Raw genomic sequence first — 24,837 nt, 5'->3', positions numbered from 1 at the left:
GCATACGCACCAAAATGTGAGTGTAAATTTTCACTCCTCAATCCAAGTTACAAGATGGCCTCAATTAAGAGTTTCTTGTAATTGGTGGTGTAAAGTGAAGAAATCAAATAACAAGAACAAAAGAAGAACAACCACAAAGCAATTGAAATAAATGACATGAATCAAGTACACAATCCAAAACTCAGTCACAGTCTATTCATTAAGTTTTTACCTAGTAAAAAGTAAAAAGTTAAAATTATATTTTTAAATAGTTAATTTTTTTGGCTTTCCAATGGTAAAAGAAACATGTAAATCCGAATTATTATGAATAAGTTATGAAAATTTCAAGATTAGAAGTGAATAATTGAAAAGATAAGTGAAAATATTTTACCTCAAGGATAATTTGCTTATAGATCAAGGGTTTGAGCCGCACCAAGGCTCACATGTAGTGTACAAGGGTATCACAAGGCCTTAGTCTTATCCTCCTAACTACCTTCAAGGTGCTACAACCCACATGGGACTTGTGCACCCTTTTTCCTACAAGGACTACACTAGCTGTTGGTCCTCCTATTTTCTAATAGAAGGACCAATATTTTTACATTTTTGACCTTACTATGGTATTCAAAAAGATCCAATTAGCCTAGGAATATTCTATGGCCTTCAATTCTTGCTCCATTTCTTTATAAAAGCTTCCAAAATGGTAAAATTTATTTTTACCAAGTTCTTAAAAATTGCTCTAAAAATTCCTAAGAAATACTATATAAATTATAAATAAATTCTGAAAAATTTTATAATGTTTCTATAATGCTAACATCCATTTAAGGCTATATTTTCTTACCTTGGTGATTTTTGATAATAAAAATTAATTTAAATCCACTATAAATCTTATTTTTTATATGAATAACTAAAATGACACGAGGTTCTTTCTCATGCTTCTTCTAACTACTAACATTTATAGTATTTATAAGTAGTATATATAGATACAAGATCAATATAAATATTGGTCTTAATAAATAATCCTTAATATTTAACAATGAATAAAAATACTAAACCAATGAAGATAATTACCTCCAAGACTTATTAAGACTCCATTTCCACTACTAACATTCTAATTTTCTATTTCTCTAAGGATTTCTATACTATTCATTATATATTGTGATTTTAAGCATTCTAAAAAAATATTTTTATCCTAAAATAATAAGTAAGTCAATTTGATGACTCACACCTCATCAAAATAACTGCTCTAAATTCTTTTTAGAATGTTCTATTGTGGATCCTACCTACGCCATTAATCTAACTCCAATTCTAAAAACTTTGATGGTTCTAACTACTTGTATAATTATCTTATCTTTATCCTATTACACTCAATTTGTATCAAGATTTTAGAAAATCCTATTCAAGATTTTAATGGTGGATATAAAGCTCTCTTTGACTTTTCATCCTCAAATTGATAGACAAACAGAATGGGTGAATCAAGTTCTAGAGTAGTATTTAAGGTATACCATCAACCATCATTAAGCTCATTGAACAACTCTTTTGCCATTGGTAAAGTTTGCATATAATAATTTATTACATTCTTCTACTCAACAAACACCTTTTTCTTTTATCAATTATGGTTGTCATCCATGACTTGATACTTTTGAATTTTTAAAAGTTGATAATCTTGTGACAAAAGATTTAAAAAATTGTTTGTCAAAGCTACATGCAACAATGAAGATACAATTAAAGGAAGCTCAAGAATGACAAAAGACCAATGCAGATGCCTATTGCAAAGAGCAATTACAATTTAATGTGATTGAAAAGGTATGATTATTTCATTGCAAAATCAAGACTACTCATTTTAAAGATAAGTTGGACTATTATAGGCTGGGACCTTTTTTTATTTGTGAAAAAATCAATCCTATTTCTTATTGATTACATCTATTGGAGTCTATGAAGATCCACCTTATATTTCACGCATCTCTTTTTGAGCCATATAAGACAATGAATATTTTTGGAAGAAGACAAATGCCACCTCCTCTAATAAAAGTGAATAATGATCAAGAGTTTGGGGTGGAAAAAATCTTAGATTCAAGGTGGCACTAAAATAGATTAAAATATCTTATTCATTGACACAAATATGATATTAGTGAACGTACATGAGAGCCAACAAAAAATCTTACAAATGCAAATAAGAAGGTTGAGGCCTTTCATTGATGACATCCATCAAAATCAAGATGAAATATTTCAAGATCCATGAAAGATGATGACTGCTTCTTATGGAACTCGTCCCTAGAAGGAAAGATAATATCATAGGCATATATATTTATCTCAATAGTTACTTATATGATTAGGTAGAAGTAAGTAAATATAGATTAATTTCATAAAGTCTTCTAGAAAGGCTTCTTAGAAGCTTCATAGATGTAATTTTGACTATAGATGTGTTTGTTGATTAAATACTTGGTCAATAAATTAATCACGTATTTGTAGTTTGTGGAATAAGCTAACTATGTGGCACACACATAGATAACTTGTCTTACAAGTTAAGACATATGGCTAGCAGAGTCAACACATGTTAGAGGTTATATAGAATATCCTCACATAGCTTCTAGTTAGAGAGTATATATAGAGGCAAGAGTGAAGCTTTATTCACTCTTGTCGATGTCTTTTTAGTCCTTACTCTTGTTTCAAGATTTTTTGGTCTTCTTATTTTTAGAAATAGCCATTCTAATTTAATATTATATCAACTTTAAGTGACTTTATAATTATCTTCAGTGACACAAGAGTATATTGAGGATTTTTTTTCTTTAAGATTCAAGTCCTTTATAATTATTCACCAAATATTATGGTTTTAAGTATTCTAAATATATTATTTTATTTTAAAATAACTAATGAGTCAATTTGATTATTCACACCATCTATAGATTGAAGAAGTTATAAGATTGAATTTCTTATAAAATTCCTTCAAGTAAAACCTATGAAGAAGATATCAATAATATAGCCCTCATTTTTGAAAATAATGGTTTGTATAAAGATAATTAAGAAGAAAATATTATTTTTTATTTATAAAACTTTAGCTTGTGAAGAAACAAACTTACTAATAGCTATCTTAGAGCAATGTAAGGAATTTTAAGATATCTTCAAATAAAAAAAATTGAATATTGTTAGAACATTGACTATATGATTGTGCCATCAATCTTCAAGAAGATACCCAACTACTATTTGGCCTAATCTATTATCTATCATAGAATAAGATTTTAGTATTGAAAAATTATTTTGAAAAAAATCTTATAAAAAAAAATTATTTGGCAATCCAAATCTCTAACAGGTATACCAATATTTTTTATAAAAAAAAAGATGGATCTTTGCAAATATATGTTGATTATTACGGCCTCAAGAGAATAATGGTGAAGAATTGTTATCCATTATTATTGATATTAAAGCTTTTGAAGTAACTCAATTAAGCTAAAATGTATACTAAAATAGATCTCCATAGAATATATAATTTGGTATTGATTAAAAAAAGAGATGAATGAAAGACAATATTTCAAATAATATATAGAAATTTTGAATATAATGTCATGCTTTTTAGATTAATAAATACTCCAACTATATTCTAGCATTTAATGAATATTATTTTTAAGAATTTTTGGACAAGTTTATTGTCTATTATCTTAATGATATCTTAATCTATTTCAAGTTTCTTAAAAAATATGAAAAACATGTAAAATTAATCTTGCAAAAGTTATGAGATGTAAGATTATATGCCAAATTGAAAAAAAAATATATTTTATTACTTAAAAATAAATATTTTTGGATATGTTATATCTAATAAAGGCTTGTTGATGGATTCAAAGAAAGTTCAAGCTATAATAAACTGAGCAATTCCAAAGATAGTACAAGATATAAAATGTTTCTTTAAATTTTTTAATTTTTATTAGATATTTATTAAGAATTATTCCTAAGTTGCTATTCTTTTCACTCAATTGACCTCTAAAGATAAATTGGAATAGAGATCTCAAGCATAATGGCATTTTCAAGATTTAAGAGTAATTTTTATTACAACTCCAATTTTATTACATCCAAATTTTATAAAGGCTTTATATTTGGAGACTGATGCTTTTGACTTTTCATTAAGAGCTATACTATCACAAATGAAAAAGGATGGGAGTTCTATCGATTTTCATTTTATTCTAGAAAGTATTTAGCTGAGGAGATCAACTATGAGATTCATGATAAAGAGCTTCATGTGATTGTAGACTCTTTTCAAGAATGACATTACTTGTTAAAAGGTACTACACATATTATGACTATATATATAGATCACAAAAATTTAAATAATTTTAGATCAATTTAGATTTTGAATTACTGCCAAGCTTGTTAAAATATATTATTATCTAATTTTGATTTTGTGATTATATATCAATCAAGAAAGAAAGAAAGACTATCAAATATTTTATCAAAGAAATTACATCTTGCTCCTAAGGCTAGAAAAGTAATATTAGATCAATAATATATCATTCTATTGAAGCTAAAATAATTTTATTTGTGTGCTACTTCTACAATTATACCTATTAATTCAAGTTTTCTTGAATAAATTTGTGTAGCATCAACTAAAGAATCATTAGTTTATAATATCAAGAAGCACCTTAATAATGACTAGTTCAAGTTTGTGGAAGATCTTTGATATTTTGAAAGATCGTTTATATATTCCAAAAGGATTGGTAAGACTTCGTATTTTTTAATCTTATCATAATTTTTCAATTGCAAGATATTTTTGATTTAACAAAACATCAAAGATTATCTCTTAAGATTTTTCGTGGCCTCAAATGTGAAAGACCATGAAAGACTTTGTCTTCTTGTATAACATCTATGTAAGTTCCAAAAATTCTTGACATTGTCTTTATAGACTTCTATAGCCACTATCAATTTTGATGCATCTATGGTGTTTAGTATCAATGGATTTCATTATTGATCTACCACCATCAGCTTCATTTGATGCTATCTACATTGTTATGGATTAACTTACAAAGATAGCACATTTTGTCTCATACAAAAATATAATTTTTAGAGAAGAAATGGCAAGGTTTTTTTATCATAATATATATTGATATTATGGCCTATTTAATGACATCATTTTTAACTAATGACTTTAATTTATATCAATGTTTTAAAAATCATTTTTTGAAATATTAAAGATATATATCAAATTTTTTTTACCATCTATTTTTAAATAGATGGTTAAATAAAACAAGTTAATTAAGTTTTGAAATAATATTTATGATATACCATCAAATATCAATAAGATGATTGGACCTTGTATTTATCTTTAAGAGAATTTGCTTAAAATAATATTCTTTATGCTTCAACTCAACAAATACCATTTTATTCCAATTATGATTACCATCTGAAGCTTAATTTGTTAGATACATCAAAGGATGAAAATCCAATAGTTGAAGATCTTACAAAATAATTATTATAATTCTAGATAACTTTAAAGTTCTATTTATAAGAAGCTTATGATTTTTACAAAGTATCTTTAAATAAAATTTGAAATAAATTTCTTTCTTTTCAAGTTGAAAATAAAGTATAGCTTCTCCAAAAAAAAATATCAAAATCAATCAACCTTACAATAAGTTAGACTATCAAAGACTGGGGCCATTTTTTAATAAAAAATAAATCAATCCAATGGCTAATCAATTGGAACTACCTACATCTATGAAGGTACATCAAATTTTTAATATTTCTCTCTTAGAGTTTTATTCAAATAAACCATTTTAAAAAGAATACAACCATCACCACCTTGCATTGAATTAGATAATCATGTGGAATATGATGTAGAAAAGATCTTTGATACTTGACAAAGAAGAGATAACTTGGAGTATTTTATTCATTGGTGCTGCTATGATATTAATGGATATACATAGAAACTAGTAGAAAATCTAATTCATTTGCTATCAAATATACAAGAGTTTCATTGATGCTATCTTCAAAAATCTAAATCTATTTTAAGATGACTTTCTTATGAAGCTATTACAAAGATATTGTATATATCAAAGAAAGGAAATACGAAATTGATGCTTCTTATGAAATTCGGAATTAGAAAGGGAAGTGATGTTATAGACATTCAACAAGAAGATTTTAAGAATATTCTTAAAATCTTCTATTTGATTCTAAAATATTACAAAATATTCTTAAAAGATTTTTAAAAGATTCTAAAAGGTTCTTAGAACATTTAGCACATTTTCGTGATATAGTACGACTATATAATGAAACTATAATCAAAATTTAATTTCTAATTAATATCTAATTATCTTAATTCAATAATAATTCAAAGTATCTAAACATGGCTTTTATAAAAGCCTCTTAGTTTATTTTCTTATCTTAATAGTTAATAGGTTGAAGATTGGTTAGTACTTTTATCTTCTAGGCTGTAGAGCCTCTTTTATTACCTTAGAAAGACAATAAATTGATAAAATGAAGTTAGAAGAGGTAAATAATTAATATAATTGATACGAGAGTTAAGTTGACAATAGGTTTGGGTTAAAAAATCCTTAGGATAGATTAGATTGATATCAGAGGATCAGCTGTTTGTGAGACAAGATTGAAATCAGATCTCTAGCCACTAAAACGACCGTCTAAAGTAAAATAGGGTTTCATTTGAAGATCAAAGATTAGAACTTGAGACCTAGGTTGGTATCACGGCCATAATCATGTAAGCTAATAATTACATATATAAATAGGTAGAAGTAAGTAAAAGTAGGTAAAAGTAAGTTAATTCTATAATATTTAATATGAAAGCTTCTTAGAAGCTTTCTAGACACTGCTTTGACTTCATAGGTATCTTTAATTGACTTTTTGGATTAGAAACGTGGTCAACAAGTTGGCCATGTGCCACACATGTTGTTAGCTTGAAGATCAAGCTAACTATGTGGCCTACACGTAGAAAAACTTACCTTATAAGTCAAGGCATGTGTCCTACAAAGTCAACACATATTGGAGGTCCTATAGAACGTCGCCATGTAGCCCCTAGTTAGATAGTATATATAGAGACAAGAGTGAAGGCTTCTTCACTCTTGTCAACTCCTTTCTTGCTTCTAGTCTAGTTTCAAGGGTCTCTAGTTTTCTTGTCTTTTGGCAATAGCCATTCCAGTTTCTATTTCAATATATATACTTGTTTATATATATTTTGTTACCTCTCTTTGAGTGAAGGCTCACTTATTTGAATTATTTTTTCATCGAGTTCTTGTCCTTGACAGATTAACAAGAGTACACCTATAATATCAGAGCTTTGTCTAATCTTGATTAAGAGTGGATTACTTCTTTTTCTTGATAAGATATAAGCATATTAGAAGTTGCGGATTACCCTCTTCTGAACTGATATTGTCCTTATCATTTTCTTTGTCCTCAAGTCCTCTCTTCTATTTGTATTGAGTGATATTAGACATCTTCTCTCTTTTAAGTGTTATCATGGCAGAACTTCTCGAAATGAAGAGTGCAATGGCACAAATACAAGAGCAATTGAAGGAATTAATGCTTACGATGCATCAACTCAATTTACCACCACAAAGAGAAACAAGATTGGTAGGAAGTGAAGATATAGAAATGGTTGGAATTGCTTCAACATCTGCACCAAACTATGTCTTTTCTTCTATGGTGGAACGCCCTTCAAATGTTAGAGAACCAAGAATTATCCTACTCGAGAAGTTTGATGGCACCAGATCCAAGTTTCGAGGATTTATCAATCAAGTGCAACTGGTGATTGAACTTCAACCCCAAAGCTATCCAACTCCAGGATCACAAGTTAGATTCATTAGTACGCTTCTTTCAGGTTCAGCATTATCGTGGTTTTCATCTTTTCTTGAATGACGAGATCCAATATTGGATAATCTAGAGGCTTTTTTGGTAGAGTTTCGATCTATGTATGGAGAGCATGATGTAATTCGTGTTGCAACCAATAAGATCCGTATTTTATGACAAGGTAATCGATCAGTAACATTATATGCTTCACAATTTTGACAACTTGCAACTGATATCAAGTGGGATGATGCTGCACTTATTAGCTAATTTCTCTATGGATTACAATATGAGGTAAAAAAATTAATGCTCAACTTACCTGATCCTCAAACATTGAGTCAAGCAATTGACTTTGCTATGAAGTGTGACAATTGCCTTTTTGAATTCCAATCTGAGAATCGTACAAGTGGACCTCAACGTTACTATAATTCAATGGCAACACCAACACCTCTTCAACACATACATTCGGAAGTAGAGGATATGCAAATTGATGCAGTACGTTTCAAACCTCTTACTAAATAAGAAAAGACTCGTCGTCGTCAAGAAGGATTATGTTTATATTATGGAGAACCAAAGCACACTACTCAACATTGTCCAAAGAAATGACGCAACCACAAAATGAGGAGTATGGCTGTGAAAGAAGACAATATGTCAGAAAACGAGTTTGTCCAGCTACAATAGGGACCGTGCGGCTGGAACCTTGCACAACATCTAGTAAAGGTCCTATTCTCTCCTCAAAGCCCTCTCCTTGTTTTACATTAAATATTATTTTAGGACCTAAACATTATAAAGTCTCTGCCTTGTTAGATTCAGGAGCCTCAGCATATTTTTTAGATGAAGAATTTACTAAAAGACATAGCATATCTTTAGTAAAGAAAACTAAACCTATTCATGTAGAAGTCATAGATGGTCGTCCATTGTCTTCTGGAGATATTACTCACGAAACCCTTCCTATAGAAGTAATAATCAATGATCATAATAGTTTTGTAGTATTTAATATTATTAGATCTCCTTCTAATCCAGTCATTTTAGGTTTATCGTGATTAGAAAAATACAGTCCTCAAATAGACTGGATTTCTCGAACTCTTACTTTCCCTAAAAGTATAACTAATAGTGTAGTTAATCAAGTAGAGAGTCATAAGTCCAGTTTAATTAAACCCGTATTTATAGGTGCAAAAGCTTTTTTACATGCTGCTATGAAAGAATCATCATAGATTATTTATGCTACACCCGTTTTTACTGGTGAAAAGACTTCAAGTGGCATTCCAAGCCAATATCAAGAATTTCAAGATGTATTTGAAAAAAAATGTGGATACACTCCCGGAACATCGTCCCTATGATTGCTCAATTGACCTTCAAAAAGGAGCACAACTGCCATTCGGACCAATCTATAGTTTATCACAAAATGAGTTGGCTGAACTCAAGGAGTATATTGAAGAAAATCTAGCCAAGAATTTCATACGCCATTCTAAATCTCCAGCAGGAGCTCCAAATCTATTTGTGAAGAAAAAAGATAGATCATTGCAGATGTGTGTTGATTATCGAGGACTCAACAAGATTACCATCAAAAATAGGTATCCACTACCTTTAATATCTGGACTTTTTGATCAGCTGAATCAAGCTAAGATCTATACAAAAATAGAACTTCGTGAGCATACAATCTAGTATGCATCAAAGAAGGAGATGAATAGAAGACTGCGTTTCAAACTAGGTATGGACATTTTGAATACAACGTCATGCCTTTTGGACTTACAAATACACCAGCAGCTTTTCAACATCTAATGAATGATGTTTTTTGAGAGTTTTTGGACGATTTTGTGGTATTTTATCTAGACGACATCTTGATCTATTCTAAGAATCCAGAAGAACATGAACTTCATGTTCGTTGTGTGTTACAAAAATTAAGAGATGCAGGACTCTATGCCAAGATAGAAAAGTGTGTATTCTACACTACTCAAGTCGATTTCTTAGGTTACATCATTTCAAATGATGGACTTATGATGGATCCTAAGAAAATTTAAACTATTATAGATTAGAAGATCCCAAAAATGGTAAGAGATGTCCAATGTTTTTTGAGATTTGCCAACTACTATTGGATCTTCATCAAAGACTTCTCTTGAGTTGCAGCTCCACTTACACGTTTGACTTGTAAAAACAAACTCCAATGGAATCAAGAAGCGGAAGTTGCTTTTGAATCTTTAAAGACAGCGTTTGTTTCTGCACCAATCTTGTATCGTGTTGATTTTTCTAAAGCATTCTTTATGGAAACAGATGCATCAGACTTTGCTCTGGATGCGGTTTTATCACAAATGGGAACAGATGACAAACTTCATCTAGTAGCCTTTCATTCAAGAAAATTCTCAGCAGCAGAAATCAATTATGAGATCCACGACAAAGAACTTCTTGCAATTGTGGATTCTTTTCAAGAATGGCGTCACTATCTAGAAGGCGCTTCTAGTCTAGTCACCGTGTATACGGATCACAAGAACCTCTAGTATTTTATGTCAGCACGCGTATTAAATTGTCGCCAAGCTCGTTGGAGCATGTTTTTATTAAGATTCGAGTTCATCATCACTTATTGGCCAGGAAAACAATAAGGTTTATCCGATGTCTTGTCTAGACGTTCTTATCTTGCACCAAAAGAAGGAAATGTAGCTTTTGAGCAACAAAGAACGTTTCTCTTGAAGCCGGAGCAATGTCATCTTCGAGCAATAAAATCAACATTGGCTATTGATTTAACTTTTCTTAAGCAAGTCCAGTTAAGTATGTCTTCAGACCCTCTTGTTCGTGATATCAAGAAAAATTCTTCTAAATCTCATGATCTATCTAAATTTGAATTCAAGAATAACCTACTCTATTTCGAAGGACGCCTATATGTTCCAAAAAGAGAAGCACGTTTACGTGTTCTTCAAGCTCGTCACGACTTCCCAACAGTAGGACATTTTGGATATAATAAGACTTTGGAGCTGATATCTAGGGATTTTTGGTGGCCTCAAATGTCGAAAGCAGTTAAAGATTTTGAACAATCATGTGATATTTGCTCAAGATCGAAAACTCCTCGTCATCGACCTTTTGGACTTCTTCAGCCATTACCCATTCCAGAACAACTATGGTCTTCTGTTTCTATGGACTTCATCACGGATCTTCCAATCTCAGTTTCTTATGACTCTATATTCGTGATAGTAGATCATTTTACCAAGATGGCACATTTTGTACCATGTACAAAATCTATCACAGGTGAAGAAACAGCTAAGCTCTTTCTTGACAATATCTATCGCTATCATAGATTACCCAAGGATATTATATCAGATAGGGGAACTTAATTTGTATCAAGATTTTGGCGGACTCTTTTCAAGATTCTAAAAGTGGATATAAAACTATCTTCGACATTCCATCCTCAAACTGATGGACAAACGGAGCGTGTTAATCAAGTTTTGGAGCAATATTTAAGATGTACCATTAATTACCAATAAGATGATTGGACAACTCTTTTGCCATTGGCAGAGTTTGCTTACAATAACACGGTACATTTTTCTACAAAACAAACACCTTTCTTTGCTAATTATGGTTATCATCCACGACTTGATACTTTTGACTTTTCAAAAGTTGATAATCCTGCTGCGAAAGATTTGACAATTCATTTATCAGAGCTACATGCAATGATGAAGGCGCAGTTAAAAGAGGCTCAAGAACAACAAAAGATCAATGCGGATGTCTATCAAAAGGAAAAACCATCATTCATCTTGGGTGATAAGGTATGGCTACTTCGTCACAATATCAAGACCACTCGTCTTTGTGACAAGTTGGACTATCGAAGGCTGGGACCATTTTCTATTTCTATACAAATCAATCCAGTTGCATATCGTTTACATCTATCGGAGTCAATGAAAATCCATCCAGTATTCAACGTGTCTCTTCTTGAACCATACAAGACAGTGGACATATCAAGAAGACGACAAGCTCCACCTCCTCCCATAGAAGTGGACAATAATGAAGAGTTTGAAGTAGAAGAAGTCCTAGATTAAAGGCGACGCCGAAATAAATTAGAATATCTTGTCCATTGGCACGGATATGGTATTAGTGAACACACATGGGAGCCAATAAAGAATCTTGCAAATGCAGCAAAGGCGGTGGAGGCTTTTCATCGACGACATCCATCAAAATCAAGATGAAAACCTTCTTTATAAAAAAAACAACATCTAGGCAAGATAACAATCTACTTTCAATTCTTGTTCGTAGCTTCGTTGTAGTAGTGACGCTCAAGAGATGGAGAACCAACAACCAGCAGATTCAACTCAAGAGCCTTCATTTGTTGACCTACCGGATGAGGCATTACGATTGTCACAACCTTCAAGACGACGTAATCGAGATGAAGATCTTCAAGAATGACATGTTCTTCCTCGAATAGATGGCGAGATACAACGCGTTTGGTATCACGATTTGGGAAGGGACTCCCGATGTTTGGTGATTTTGTTAGAGGTAGGAACAACTCCTGATGGTGTTCCAAATATTCTATTCGAAGGAAGTTACGAAGGCCTCAACAATGATCAAATAACTGTGTGGTCTTCCGGCCCTGGTATGGGACACTACCGATGGTTGAGAGGTCCTATTAATCATCTTCGAAGAGAACAAAGATCAAAGTATGTGGCGAATACAATTCGCCGCATCATAGATTTTCTCAACATATGATGACCGCTCCTCGTGGAACTCGTCTCTAGAAGAGGGGGTAATGTCACGGCCATAATCATGTAAGCTAATAATTACATATACAAATAGGTAGAAGTAAGTAAAAGTAGGTAAAAGTAAGTAAAAGTAGGTAAAAGTAAGTTAATTCTATAATATTTAATATGGAAGCTTCTTAGAAGCTTTCTAGACGCTGCTTTGACTTCATAGGTATCTTTAATTGACTTTTTAGATTAGAAACGTGGTCAACAAGTTGGCCATGAGCCACACATGTTGTTAGCTTGAAGATCAAGCTAACTATGTGGCCTACACGTAGAAAAACTTGCCTTATAAGTCAAGGCATGTGTCCTACAAAGTCAACACATATTGGAGGTCCTATAGAACGTCGCCATGTAGCTCCTAGTTAGATAGTATATATAGAGACAAGAGTGAAGGCTTCTTCACTCTTGTCAACTCCTTTCTTGCTTCTAGTCTAGTTTCAAGGGTCTCTAGTTTTCTTGTCTTTTGGCAATAGCCATTCCAGTTTCTATTTCAATATATATACTTGTTTATATATATTTTGTTACCTCTCTTTGAGTGAAGGCTCACTTATTTGAATTATTTTTTCATCGAGTTCTTGTCCTTGACAGATTAACAAGAGTACACCTATAATATCAGAGCTTTGTCTAATCTTGATTAAGAGTGGATTACTTCTTTTTCTTGATAAGATATAAGCATATTAGAAGTTGCGGATTACCCTCTTCTGAACTGATATTGTCCTTATCATTTTCTTTCATCTTCAAGCAATATGGAAACTTCTTAAAGAGTTTTCTAAAGTTGTTTTATCTTCAAGCAACATAGAAACTTCTTGAGAAGCTTTCTAATACTTAGTATATATTAGAATTGAAGTTGAGGGGATCCTTAGTCTGAACAATTCATTTCTTGAAGTTCTAGGTTATCTTTCTTGGTATTGATTTCATATCCACTTGGTTTGATTAAGTTCATGTTAACTTTTTTTGTTAAAATTCTTATATTCAACTTCTTGTTTGGTCTCTTATATTGTAAATTCATGATTGTAACAACTTTAGAAATAAACTTAATATTATTTCAATAGTAGATAAAAATTCTTGAACAATTTTAGAATTTTTTTAATAAATAATATTTTTTTATTATCTTAGAGTTTATTTATAGATAAAAATTTATTTGATATTAAATAAATTTTTATTTTTAAATTAAATTAAATTTATATTAGATTTAATACATCCATCTTTAATTTAAAATAAAGTCTATGATATTTTTTATGATTTATTTTATTTAATTTTTCCAATATTTTTTATACATACAATATTATTTTTACTTAACAAAACTATTTTAGCATACATCATAGAACTCAATTTGTTAAGAGACATATCTATCAAAAGTTTGGTTATATATTTATTTTCAATTAATCTTTTGAACTTGTAAACCTTTATACACAATTATAAGGATTCTTCATTTTTCTTTATAAAAAAAAATAAATACACTTTTAAGATATTTTGAATATCAACTAATTCTTTTTAATTGATTTTTATCAATATATTTTTCAAAAGATGCTAATAATTTTTAGAATTCGAAGTATATAGATTCTAATAGAAATTTAATTTCTTTTCATACATCAATTATGCAATTGTAAAGAAAATATTGGTATAGAATGCTATCAATTTTAAAATAAAATAAAATTAATACATCTTAGTAATCTTTTATTTATATTTAAATTTTCTTAAAAAAATACTAAAATAGATAAGTAATAAATAAATAAAGAAAAACAATAAATATTTCTTATATAAATACTATTGTTTTCAGAAAGTTAAAGTTTTAAATTATTATATCTAAAATACAATAAATTATATAAAAACCAGAGATGGAATTTCTACTCTATTAAGAATTATAAAATTTTAATATTAAAAAAATAAAAATTAAATTAGTTTTTAAATTAATAATATCAAATTAGAATATTATATATATATATAATTTTATAAATAGCATCTTAGTATGAAAAATATAAATTACTTATAACTTTTATTAATATTAGCTTAATTTTTTGTTTGGATGTCAAATATCTTAATTAAATTACACCTTTTCAATGGTATTTTAAATACAATGAACAACTAGGAGATGTTATTATAATAATATGGTACATCTAAAGATACACAAATTTCTCCAATCTATATTTAGAAATATTCTTTATAATTTCTTAAAAGAGATATTATTTTCTAATTTTATTTATATAAACTTATATTTATTGTTACTTAATTTAATCATAAAAATAAAAAATATTATAAATTTATATTTAATCTATTTATAATTTAATAATTATAAAATAAAAATTTGTAAATTTAATTTTTTTTTATCTCTGTTATATTGTTTTAAAGATGCACATAAATGAATGATATATGCATCTTTAAGAAAAAATTCAGAGTAGTTTTTAGCAAGAATCACTTTAAAAATTTAGGAATAGATACCTTTAAAAAACTAGTTGTGAACCATGGTCAAAATCAAATCCCAAGGTACAAAATTGCACACATATGGTGATATTAAAGTTCTTTTGTTGATAGAAAAGTAAGATCAGAAAGTAAACTATAAAAGGTTTGTTTAGAAATTGTCTTCAAGTGATTTAGATTAATTTTGATTTGTCAAGAGTATTTTGAAGTCAAAGATGTTTTAGTAATTTTGGTTTTTGAAAAATAAAAAGAGAGATTATACATTTAGGAAATTTTGGAAGTATTATAGTAAATGGAGAAGCACAATTTTATAAAGCTATAAATTTGATTGTTTAAAATGTATTCTAAAAATTAAAGATAAATTTAACAATTAGGTTGAAGAGTTTTAAAATTTAAATGGTTTAGAATTTTAAATATTTGACTTTTAAGATCAATGAGAATTTTAAAAGATTATATTATTGGATTTTTTTTTGGATATTAAATTTAGTTTTTATTAGTTTTGTCAATTTTAAGAAAAAGTGAACAATTCAATATGGAGTCATTATTATTAAAAGATCAACATTAAGATCAACATTAAGATCAAAAACTGAGCATGGCCAATACCTGGGTAATCTATAATTTATTTTTTTAATTGATAATTCCATTTTTTTCTAAAATTATTGTATATATTATCAATTAGTATATTGCAATGTGTGTATAGTTTTAAAGAAGATCCAGAATTTATACAATGGTTATTAAGGTTTTAATTTTTCATATGGATTGATTAGGATTTATTTAGGATTTATTTAGGATTTTATGATGGTTGCTTAGGCTTGTATCATAGTTTATTTAGGATTTGTTAGAATTTTTTTAGGATTGATTAGGATTTTTATAAAATTTATAGGATTTCATTAGATTTTGGTGAAGATTTGGTTAAGGTTTATTTGATATATCTTTAGGATTATTATTTTTATGATTATTTTCATTATTTTTAGAGATTCTTTTGTAATATATTTAAAACTTCTTTCAGATTTTATTAAAGTTCAACTAATATTTTTAAGACTCAATTGGAATTTATTTAGAATTTTGTTAGGATTATTAGAGTCTTTGTTTGATCTAATTTCTAATTTACCTTCCACAATTAAGTGCTTGATGAACTACCAAGTAAGACAATATATTATATGATAATGTAACCTTTAGAATATTAATGATTATAAAAAATAAAGTCTTTTTTGGATCATATTTTAAAATAAAAGAAGATAATTTTTCTTTTAAAAATAAATAAATAAATAAAGCTTAATGCTCAATTTATTTCATCATTAAAAATTGAATCAAGCAATTGACTTTATTGTGAAGTGTGACAATTGATTTTTTGAAATATGTGACAACGTCTTATATATAAATCTTGTATGCCAATTAAAATTTAGTTTGGACCACAAAATCATTTTTAAGCAAGGATTTTTTTTTAAAAAAATTAAATAAAGATAGAATGTATAAAAATGTTATACTAAAAAAAATTATTTTTAAAACATCAACTATAAATTGATTCAAATAAAAAAATTGATTATTATGATATATGTGTATAATAATATATACTAAAATTAGGACTTTATGCTTTGTTTCAAAAATGACATATTATAACTAATCATTAAGGTGTTACTAAAAAAAAACTATCTAATTTAGATAGATGGATAGACGTACTATCATATACCTACCTTCCAAAAAGCCTTATTTATATATTTGTTTCCTAACGTGTAATGTTGATATATTAATAAGTTATAAAAAAAATAAAAATAATAAGTAAATATATTTATATTATTTATAAATAGTGCTTTAAATTGTATGCAATCAAATTTTATATCTATTTATTTTTATAAATTACAAATTTATAATCAAATTATATCTCTTTGTTCACTTATTATAGTTTTTTTTTCGTATTCATTATGTTACTCGTGCAATAGAAAAAAAAAATTGTACTTATATTAATTTTTGTGTGATTTTTATATAAAATTTATTGTTTTATCATTTTTTTAATATAATTTTAGATTCTTATATTATATGATATGCTTTAAATAAATATAATTCAAAATAATACACACATATATACACATTTAAAAAATAATCAATAACTGTATGTGTCTATTATGAAGTAGGTTCTAATTGAAATTGAAATCAAAGAAGAATTTTGATAATAATATTTTATTATCATCATGATCTAAGATCAAAGATGGAAAAAATGAGGTTTTCATGGATAATTTCTTTTTTTTGCAAATAAAAAAATTACTACGGGTTTTGTAACTAATTACTAATTGGAGAAGACTTATATATATAAATATATATATATATATATTATACATAAAAATACTAGAATGTTTCTTTTTTAATTGCATTATAAGGTAAATATTATTTACAATTTAATTTTTATTCAATTAAATTTATTTTATTACAAATAACCTACTTAAAAACATCTTCACCTTCATATTTCTTATAAATAAATAGTAGTTTCTTAAATTTTTTTGATAACATAAAGATAACGTCATTTTAAAAATCAATACAAATTGTTCATATATATATATATATATATATATATATTTATATTTTTTTAATTCTTAAAGTTTATTTTTAAAATATTATTAGTTATCATTAAAACATTAATATTTATTGCAAAATAACATGTTTTTAATGTTATTTATTCTTTCATGTACAATGTGTGCCTTAGAAATCATTTACCAGTTTTTATGTACCATAAAACTTTGCTAATAGTTCAAAAAATAACTATATGTATAGATATATATATATATATATATATATAGTTATGAAAATATCATACCTATAATCTAAGAATATTTATTCTTAAGAAAAAAATAATTCTAAACTCATCAAATAATAATATGTATAATTTTTCTCTACTACCTACATATGTTTTAATATTTATATTATTTTTTCAATAAATCTGACCTCTTAATTTTAGTAATTTAATTCATTACACATTGAAAATTTGATAATAATATGTTAATATTAAATTCATTTATTACATATTAATAAATATTATCTATAACTATTTTCTATCCTTTCATAATAAATTGCAATTCAGTAAACTCAATGTATTTTAACAATTTTTGTGCTATTGAATAAAATGAATTGTTGGAGCATTTCAAATTGATGTATTGTATCTTTTGTGTTCTTAGAAGAATATTTACATCATCTAATTTCTCAATTGCCTACGTAAGATATTTCTAACACACTACCCGAAAAGCATAGATACTAATATTAAACAAAGACAACAATACCTAAGTTATTACAATTTTCGGGTAATACGAGCAACCCAATTACACTTTCAACGAAGCCAAAGAGAACGAAGAGCCAAGAGAAGCCTACCAATAGCCAATGCTGCGTCGAACTCGCAATCCAAGCTTACGACCCAGCGGGACTCCGATAAACGGAGCCGGTGAGCGAGCGAACGGGAATCGTGGATGAGCAATCGGCATCAGGCCACGGCACAAGCTGCGCGATGAGCCGACTCACAACGACTTTGTCCTGGATCAACAATCTCGACACGAGGGTTTTATGGGTAGAAAAAAAAAAAAAAAAAACAAAAAACAAAAAACAAAAGCGAAAGCAGATGATGATGCTGGAGCACTCCTCCGAACGCCACCGATTCACCGAAAGACGGCACCGAATGACGACGACGACGAGCTCCGGATCGACGATGGCAACGGCAGCGGAGTCAGAGTTCGAGGCGACACAATTGGCGAAGCTGCATGAAGAGTACTTCAACCACCTAAACCTGCGCACCTCGTGATCCTGGATGGTAGAGGGAATGGGGGGGGGGGGGGGGGGGTGGGTCGGTAGTGAATTGCATGGTAGGTAGTGACGTGGCAGACGATATTGTTTCCACCCGAAAAGTGTATCCCCTTGTGGATGACGACTCAAAAGCACTGGAGCTCGCAGTGCCTCCATTTGTGGAGTGAGTTAGAGCGAAAGAGAGCTTGCAGGGAGCTGAATCCAGTAGAGTTTTAGCTATTGCAGTGTGGATTGGCATTGGCATTGGCATTGGCTCAATGCGGGATTTGGTGGTGGTTTTTGTGGTATTGCGTGGTTCTTTGTTGCTGAGGCGCGGGCTTTCGCTCTTGTAGAATGAGGAGGAAGAGGAGGAGCTTGACTTGATGCTGCTATACCCTCTCTAGCCACCACACATTCTCGATTCTCTGTTATCTTGTTCCGAATCTAGTTTGGGTTTTGGAGCGTTTGTAATTTTTAGGCTTGCGTTGAGCTGCAGAGGCGGATTTAGTTAGTCATGGCTGTGGTACATGCTTTACTGTCTCTGCCGCATCCTGCTGCTGGTAAATTTATTCAATCCTGGTGTGGTTTTTGAGTTTTGGATTGTTGAGTTTTTTTTTTTTTTTTTTTTTTTTTTTTTTTTTTTTTTGTGTATTGTAGTGCCGGGATTTTGAGGGTGAAGCGTTGGGTGGTGATGCTGGATTGGGATTCGAATTAAGGGTTTTTGAGGATCTAGTCTTGGTTGTTGCAGGAAATCCTTTGCAGCTATCTGTACAGAGTAATTCAAGGAATACGTCGGCGTCAGCTGGACGCCTGTCGTCTTTATCCAGTAGGCCTTGCTTAGGAGGCTTGGTATCTAGGTCTTCAAAAACTAAATGGATTTCGACTAGAGGCGGTTGCAGAAGGGCTTGTGTAGTAAATATGCGATTATCGAAGTCGCAGTGTAAAGAGCAAGGACAAACCGAGTGTAGTAATGGGGAAATTGCGTCTACTTCAGCTATCGTGGCAAGAGAAGCTAGTAGCGTTCAATCCCCGCGGTGGAGACTTCAAATTCTTCCTAGAAACGTTGCGCAGGTGGGTGTGAAGGTGCCCATGTATTTGATTTTGAGGTTTTGAAGGAATATTATGGTGGATAGCTTTATATTTAATGAAACTTTAGCTTCGAAATTGGATGTTCTGCATCAGTTGATAGCCAGAGGTTTTGGTTACACTTCTTGAAATAGGCATTTTTCTTCATTAATTCAGCATCCATTGAAAGCCACAACAGCTCTATTAGCTGCCAGCTTCTCAAGTGATTGGCTAATGTTTTGTCAATGTCGATTTGCGACATTCAGACAACTTTGGTTGGGCACTCGAGCTGGATGCGCATTTTTTGTTTTTTGTGTTTTTTCGGTTACCGTTTCTACTCCTACTTGATGATGTGACGTACCTACAATCTTGTACGCAGGGATTTGCATTGCAAGCTGCGGCAGCTGTTGCAACGGGGTTTTTGCTATGGGGTGGATCAAGCGCGTTGGCTGCTGACCCTCTAAAAACATGCTCATGTCTTCTTAAGGAATGCCGGTACGTATAATGTGTCTGCAGTAACCTTCAGATTATTGGAAATACTTGCATCTAGAAATTGTTTGAAAACTGTTTAGGATGGAAAATATTTGCTCAGCGCCAATTAGTGGGATTTTACGCAGGCCTCTATGAATCGATGCGTGAATATGTGTCATGGAATCTTGGTTGAGGTTATTTTTGCAGCTCTTCATTTGGTTGATTGGTTGCGTAGGGTGGAATTAGCGAAATGCATTGCAGACCCGAAGTGTGCAGCTAATGTAGCATGTTTACAAACCTGTAATGGACGACCTGACGAGACCGAGTGTCAGGTCTGGCAATTCACCAGCTTTCTCTTGTTGTTGCTCAGTGTTGCGCAAATTGATTATTGTTCCTGGTGGTTCTGTTCTGTGAAGTCTGATCATTTTTGTTGTGTGATTTAATGTTGAAACCACACATACCTGTCGTTAGTAACAGATGAACCGTTATTATTTTAGAGGAGATTTTGTGGGAGTTTATGAGAATGATGCGCATGTTTAGTCTCAACTTGCGTAAGGATAAAAGATAAAGTGCAGGAAAGTTTTGAACAAAGATTACATCTTACACGTAGGCACACTTGGCTATATCTCTGGAAATCTGACGGTGAAAATGTCTTGCAGATTGGTTGTGGTGATTTATTCGAGAACAAAGTTGTCGATGAATTCAACGAATGTGCTGTAACAAGAAAAGGCTGCGTCCCTCAGAAGGCTGATGAAGGTCGCTTCCCGGTGCCCGCTCCATCCAGCTTAGTGCAAGACTTTGACACTACACGCTTCACAGGGACATGGTACATCACCAGTGGTTTGAACAAAACTTTTGACACTTTCGACTGTCAAAAGCATGAGTTCACAGCAGAGCCCGCAAAATTATCAGGTGTGTGGTGAATTGATTTGTTTCTGTTTACTGGCTCTGAAGCTAAGAACAGTTGTACAGTACGAGAACTCAGCATCGAGGTTTTTTCTGGTATTTGATCAGTTTTCGATTCAATGACCAAGAGGTGGTAGTTTTTAGCTTTTACACTGATTGAAGTTGGGGTCTTTAATTGTGAACTTTGTCCGATTCCGGTTCACATGTTTATCAATTGTGCTGAACTAGCTTTCATAATGTGTTGCAGGAAATCTGAGCTGGCGAATTGCTACTCCAGATGGAGGCTTCTTCACTCGTTCTACTGTGCAGAACTTCGTACAAGACGAAAAGCAACCAGGAATCTTATTAAACCACGGAAACGAGTTCCTCCACTATCAGGATGATTGGTATAAACTGCTGTCCTTGTTTTACCTTTAGGCTTAAGATCCCTATTTCTTACCATCTATTTTCGCAGTACTGGAGATTGCTTTATTCCTGAGGGAGAAATTGTAACAGGCTCACTTGTTCATTGTGTCGTACACACTGATTAAGGTGAGGTCTTTTGCATTGAGGTTGTCTGATGAAGTTAGGGTCTTGGAGGAAATTTCCTTTTCACAATTTCGTGATGTAGTTGTGGCTCCAGAAAATAAAATATATCACTCCAGTCAATGAAAGAGTTGTCTTAAATCAGAATATCATCTGAGTGATGCATTGAGCTGCATGGATAATACCGGAGGTTGATCACCTACCTAATGCAAATGGAAACTGCATGCGAGTCTTGAATTTGTACACATCGCAACCTCTTTCAGGTACATTCTCGCATCAAGGATAGAGAACAAGCCGGATGACTATGTGTTTATCTATTACCGAGGCAAGAATGACGCCTGGGATGGATATGGAGGAGCAGTCGTTTACACCAAGAGCTCAACACTGCCAACCAGTATCATCCCCGAGCTGGGGGCAGCAGCGAAGAAAGTAAATCTGGATTTCAAGAAGTTCACCACAACTGACAACACATGTGGACCGGAACCGCCATTGCTTGCCAGACTGGAAAAGAAGGTAACGTCCCACAAACCAGTTGCAGTGCTTTCATTGTCACTGAAGTGCCAACATCCTAGTGAGATGGCAGTAAAAGCTCCAGCATTGGCTGCAGCAGTGAATTGTTGACAAGCTTAGCTTTGGAAAACTTGCAGGCGGAGGAAGGAGAGAAATTCCTGGAGAAGGAGGTGGTGGAAGGGGAGAAGTTTGTGGAGAAAGAAGTGGAGGAAGGAGAGAGCTTCTTTGTAAAGGAGGCACAAGAGGTGGAGCAAGGTGGCGAGAAGATTATCCAGAAGCTGGGACGACTGTGGGCTCAGCTGACCAAAGGCGCTGAAGAGGTGCGGCGTGACGAGGAGCAGCTCCTCAAGGAGCTTGGAGAGTTCGGAAAGAGTGCTCAAATGAACGAGGAGGAGTTCATGCAATCTTTGGGAGATGAAGAGAAGAAATTGCTTGAAGACTTGGGGATGCAACCATCTGACGTTGGAAAGCTATTTGGAAACTCCGTTCCACTACGCAAGCTTCGGTAGAAATCCCTCAGTATGTGGTCCAGGAATTGTGTGTTTCTTCCCATTTGAGAACTTATGTACTTGACTACCATCAAGCACATCAGATTTTGGCTCGTCAGAAAAAGCCCAGCAGCTTGTGAATTCACGTTAAAAAGAGAGGTTTTCTTCAAACCTGTTGTCTGTTGTTGGCTCTAGAGACGAGATAATTGTACTGAACATGGATGAGTTCCGAACGAAGCTCTGGAAATCACTGCAATTTGCTAGTTCTGCTTACTTTGCACGAATTTTTGGACCTCATGTTTGCCCTGAAATCCGAACCCAACTGCCCCAACTTGAAGAAATCGAAGTGATGTGTATTTTGGGAAGGAAGGTCACATCCGCTTTCACTGGTATGGAAGATTGTGCCAAAAGAATCATTTTATTACTTATAATTATTCTTCGACTTCATGAATTTAGGAATGAACTGAATTAATGGTATTTTTGCAATACTAATATCAAATTTCGGTAGTTGTCACATATTGTTGAATTTGTACTTTCCTTAACTGCATAGAGATGACATCTATTCAATATCTTCAAACTATTTTTCAGCAAAAAATTATAAATTTTCAATGATATCACTTATCTTGTATGATGACAAAGTTGTAAATTGTCTATGAAGATTAAATTATTTACTGTATAAAAATAAAATTGTAAACACACTCACGAAGCATTTCCGGATTAGGGGTTAAACAGCATGCGCCTATAACCGTGGGCATGCTTTGGCATTGTGCTCGCAAGCAGCGGCATATTGATGGAAAGGAGTCGGTCGAAGAGGAAACATTGTGAGTAGGATATTTACAAACCCACATGGTTAGAATGTGATGAGGAGGAAGGGTTCAGGGTGTGGGTCGAATTTGTGTTGATCCCTGTGTAATCTGTGATGTGTTCGCAAGCTATGGCGCTCGGAGCTCCGTCGTTGCACTTCTCGTGCCTGGCTCCTCGTCTCACCACAGCTCTCGTACTATCTTCTAGGCTTTCAAGAGGTTTGGCACGTCAGCAGAAGGTTTTTATCACTCCTGCTCTTGTCGGAGGGGGCTCGAGTGGGAGGCGTAGGAGCTTCTCAGCGCGAGCTCAACGAGACGAAGAAGCGGCTGCCAAAGCTGCGGCCCTGAATGTGGATGCTGGCGCGCCGACGATTTTTGACAAGATTGTGAAGAGGGAAATTCCTGCTACGGTTGTGTATGAGAACGTCAAAGTGTTGGCGTTCAGGGACATTAATCCACAAGCGCCGGTGCATGTGGTTCTTATTCCGAAGGAGAGAGATGGATTGACGCAGCTCAGCAAGGCGAGTGAGCGCAACAAGGACGTGCTAGGGGAGCTTCTATTTGCGGCCAAAGTAGTGGCGGAGCAGGAGGGCCTTGTCGAAGGGTTTCGTGTGGTGATCAACGATGGGCCCCAGGGCTGCCAGTCTGTATATCACTTGCATTTGCACTTGCTTGGAGGCCGGCAATTGAAGTGGCCTCCAGGCTAACTAGAACCTGAGTCAGTTATTGTAAGCAATGAGTTTCTGAAATCAATCTGAGGAGGCTAATGCTGTTTTCAAAATTTCAAAATTGAACCTGATGCCAGAGGTTTTGAGTGTTTCTATGGATCTCGAAGTATGTTTTAGAAGGGTGTCATTGTGCAGATCTTGAAGTTCATCTGTTGTTGACATTGAAGTTAGAGGCTCACGATATTCTTGTCAGGCAATTGGGCTTTCTCTCACCGAAAACAGGTGATTAGAATTGGTCGCTGAGCAACAGGGTATAATTTGAACTGTGTACAACCAACTATGAGCATGAAATGCTTTGGGATAATGATGTCAGCGAGTAAATGCATGTCAAGGGTTTCTGCTTGCAGTTTGTTAAGAGTGCCTTTCTGTAGTAAGACCAAATGTGCGATCATCTGTGACAAGCTATGTAATGACATCTCTGAATGCTTCCACGTTGGCAAAATTCATGTTGTGCTGGCTATGCAGACGTTGGGAATGTTTCTAGAAAGTAGTCCCAGCTATTTATTGGACAGCGGATTCCTTTTCGTCGAATAAAGCAAGTGCCATCGGAGCTCAGCGAAAACACCACAGCGTGAGGTGACAGTCAATCAAGGGCTAGCAGAACTGCAGCCAAGATCTCCATAACTATCTTTAGAAAATCAATATGTGTATCCTTCACAATGTACAGTAGTTTTGAAAATGT

The 24,837-nt window shown here is 32.3% G+C and overlaps 2 protein-coding genes across 2 annotated transcripts; both read left to right on the top strand.

Annotated features, from left to right (window-relative positions):
- Positions 1-18,850: 18,850 nt before the first annotated feature.
- On the top strand, positions 18,851-22,908 carry LOC112279974 (violaxanthin de-epoxidase, chloroplastic). The gene is made up of 8 exons (XM_024514812.3): positions 18,851-19,219; positions 19,408-19,730; positions 20,104-20,219; positions 20,431-20,527; positions 20,855-21,107; positions 21,349-21,487; positions 21,890-22,139; positions 22,274-22,908. The coding sequence occupies exons 1-8, from the start codon at positions 19,174-19,176 to the stop codon at positions 22,643-22,645; spliced, it is 1,596 nt and encodes a 531-aa protein (XP_024370580.1). The 5' UTR covers positions 18,851-19,173; the 3' UTR covers positions 22,646-22,908.
- A 506-nt stretch (positions 22,909-23,414) lies between these two features.
- LOC112279975 (14 kDa zinc-binding protein) lies at positions 23,415-24,221 on the top strand. Its single transcript, XM_024514813.3, has one exon. The coding sequence runs from the start codon at positions 23,544-23,546 to the stop codon at positions 24,132-24,134; it is 591 nt and encodes a 196-aa protein (XP_024370581.1). The 5' UTR covers positions 23,415-23,543; the 3' UTR covers positions 24,135-24,221.
- Positions 24,222-24,837: the final 616 nt, after the last annotated feature.

Source organism: Physcomitrium patens, chromosome 3 (assembly GCF_059467195.1).
Source record: "Physcomitrium patens ecotype Gransden chromosome 3, ASM5946719v1, whole genome shotgun sequence".
Classification (NCBI taxonomy): domain Eukaryota; kingdom Viridiplantae; phylum Streptophyta; class Bryopsida; order Funariales; family Funariaceae; genus Physcomitrium; species Physcomitrium patens.
The sequence above is the reverse complement of the archived record's forward strand: the minus strand, read 5'-3'. Positions and strand labels throughout refer to the sequence as shown.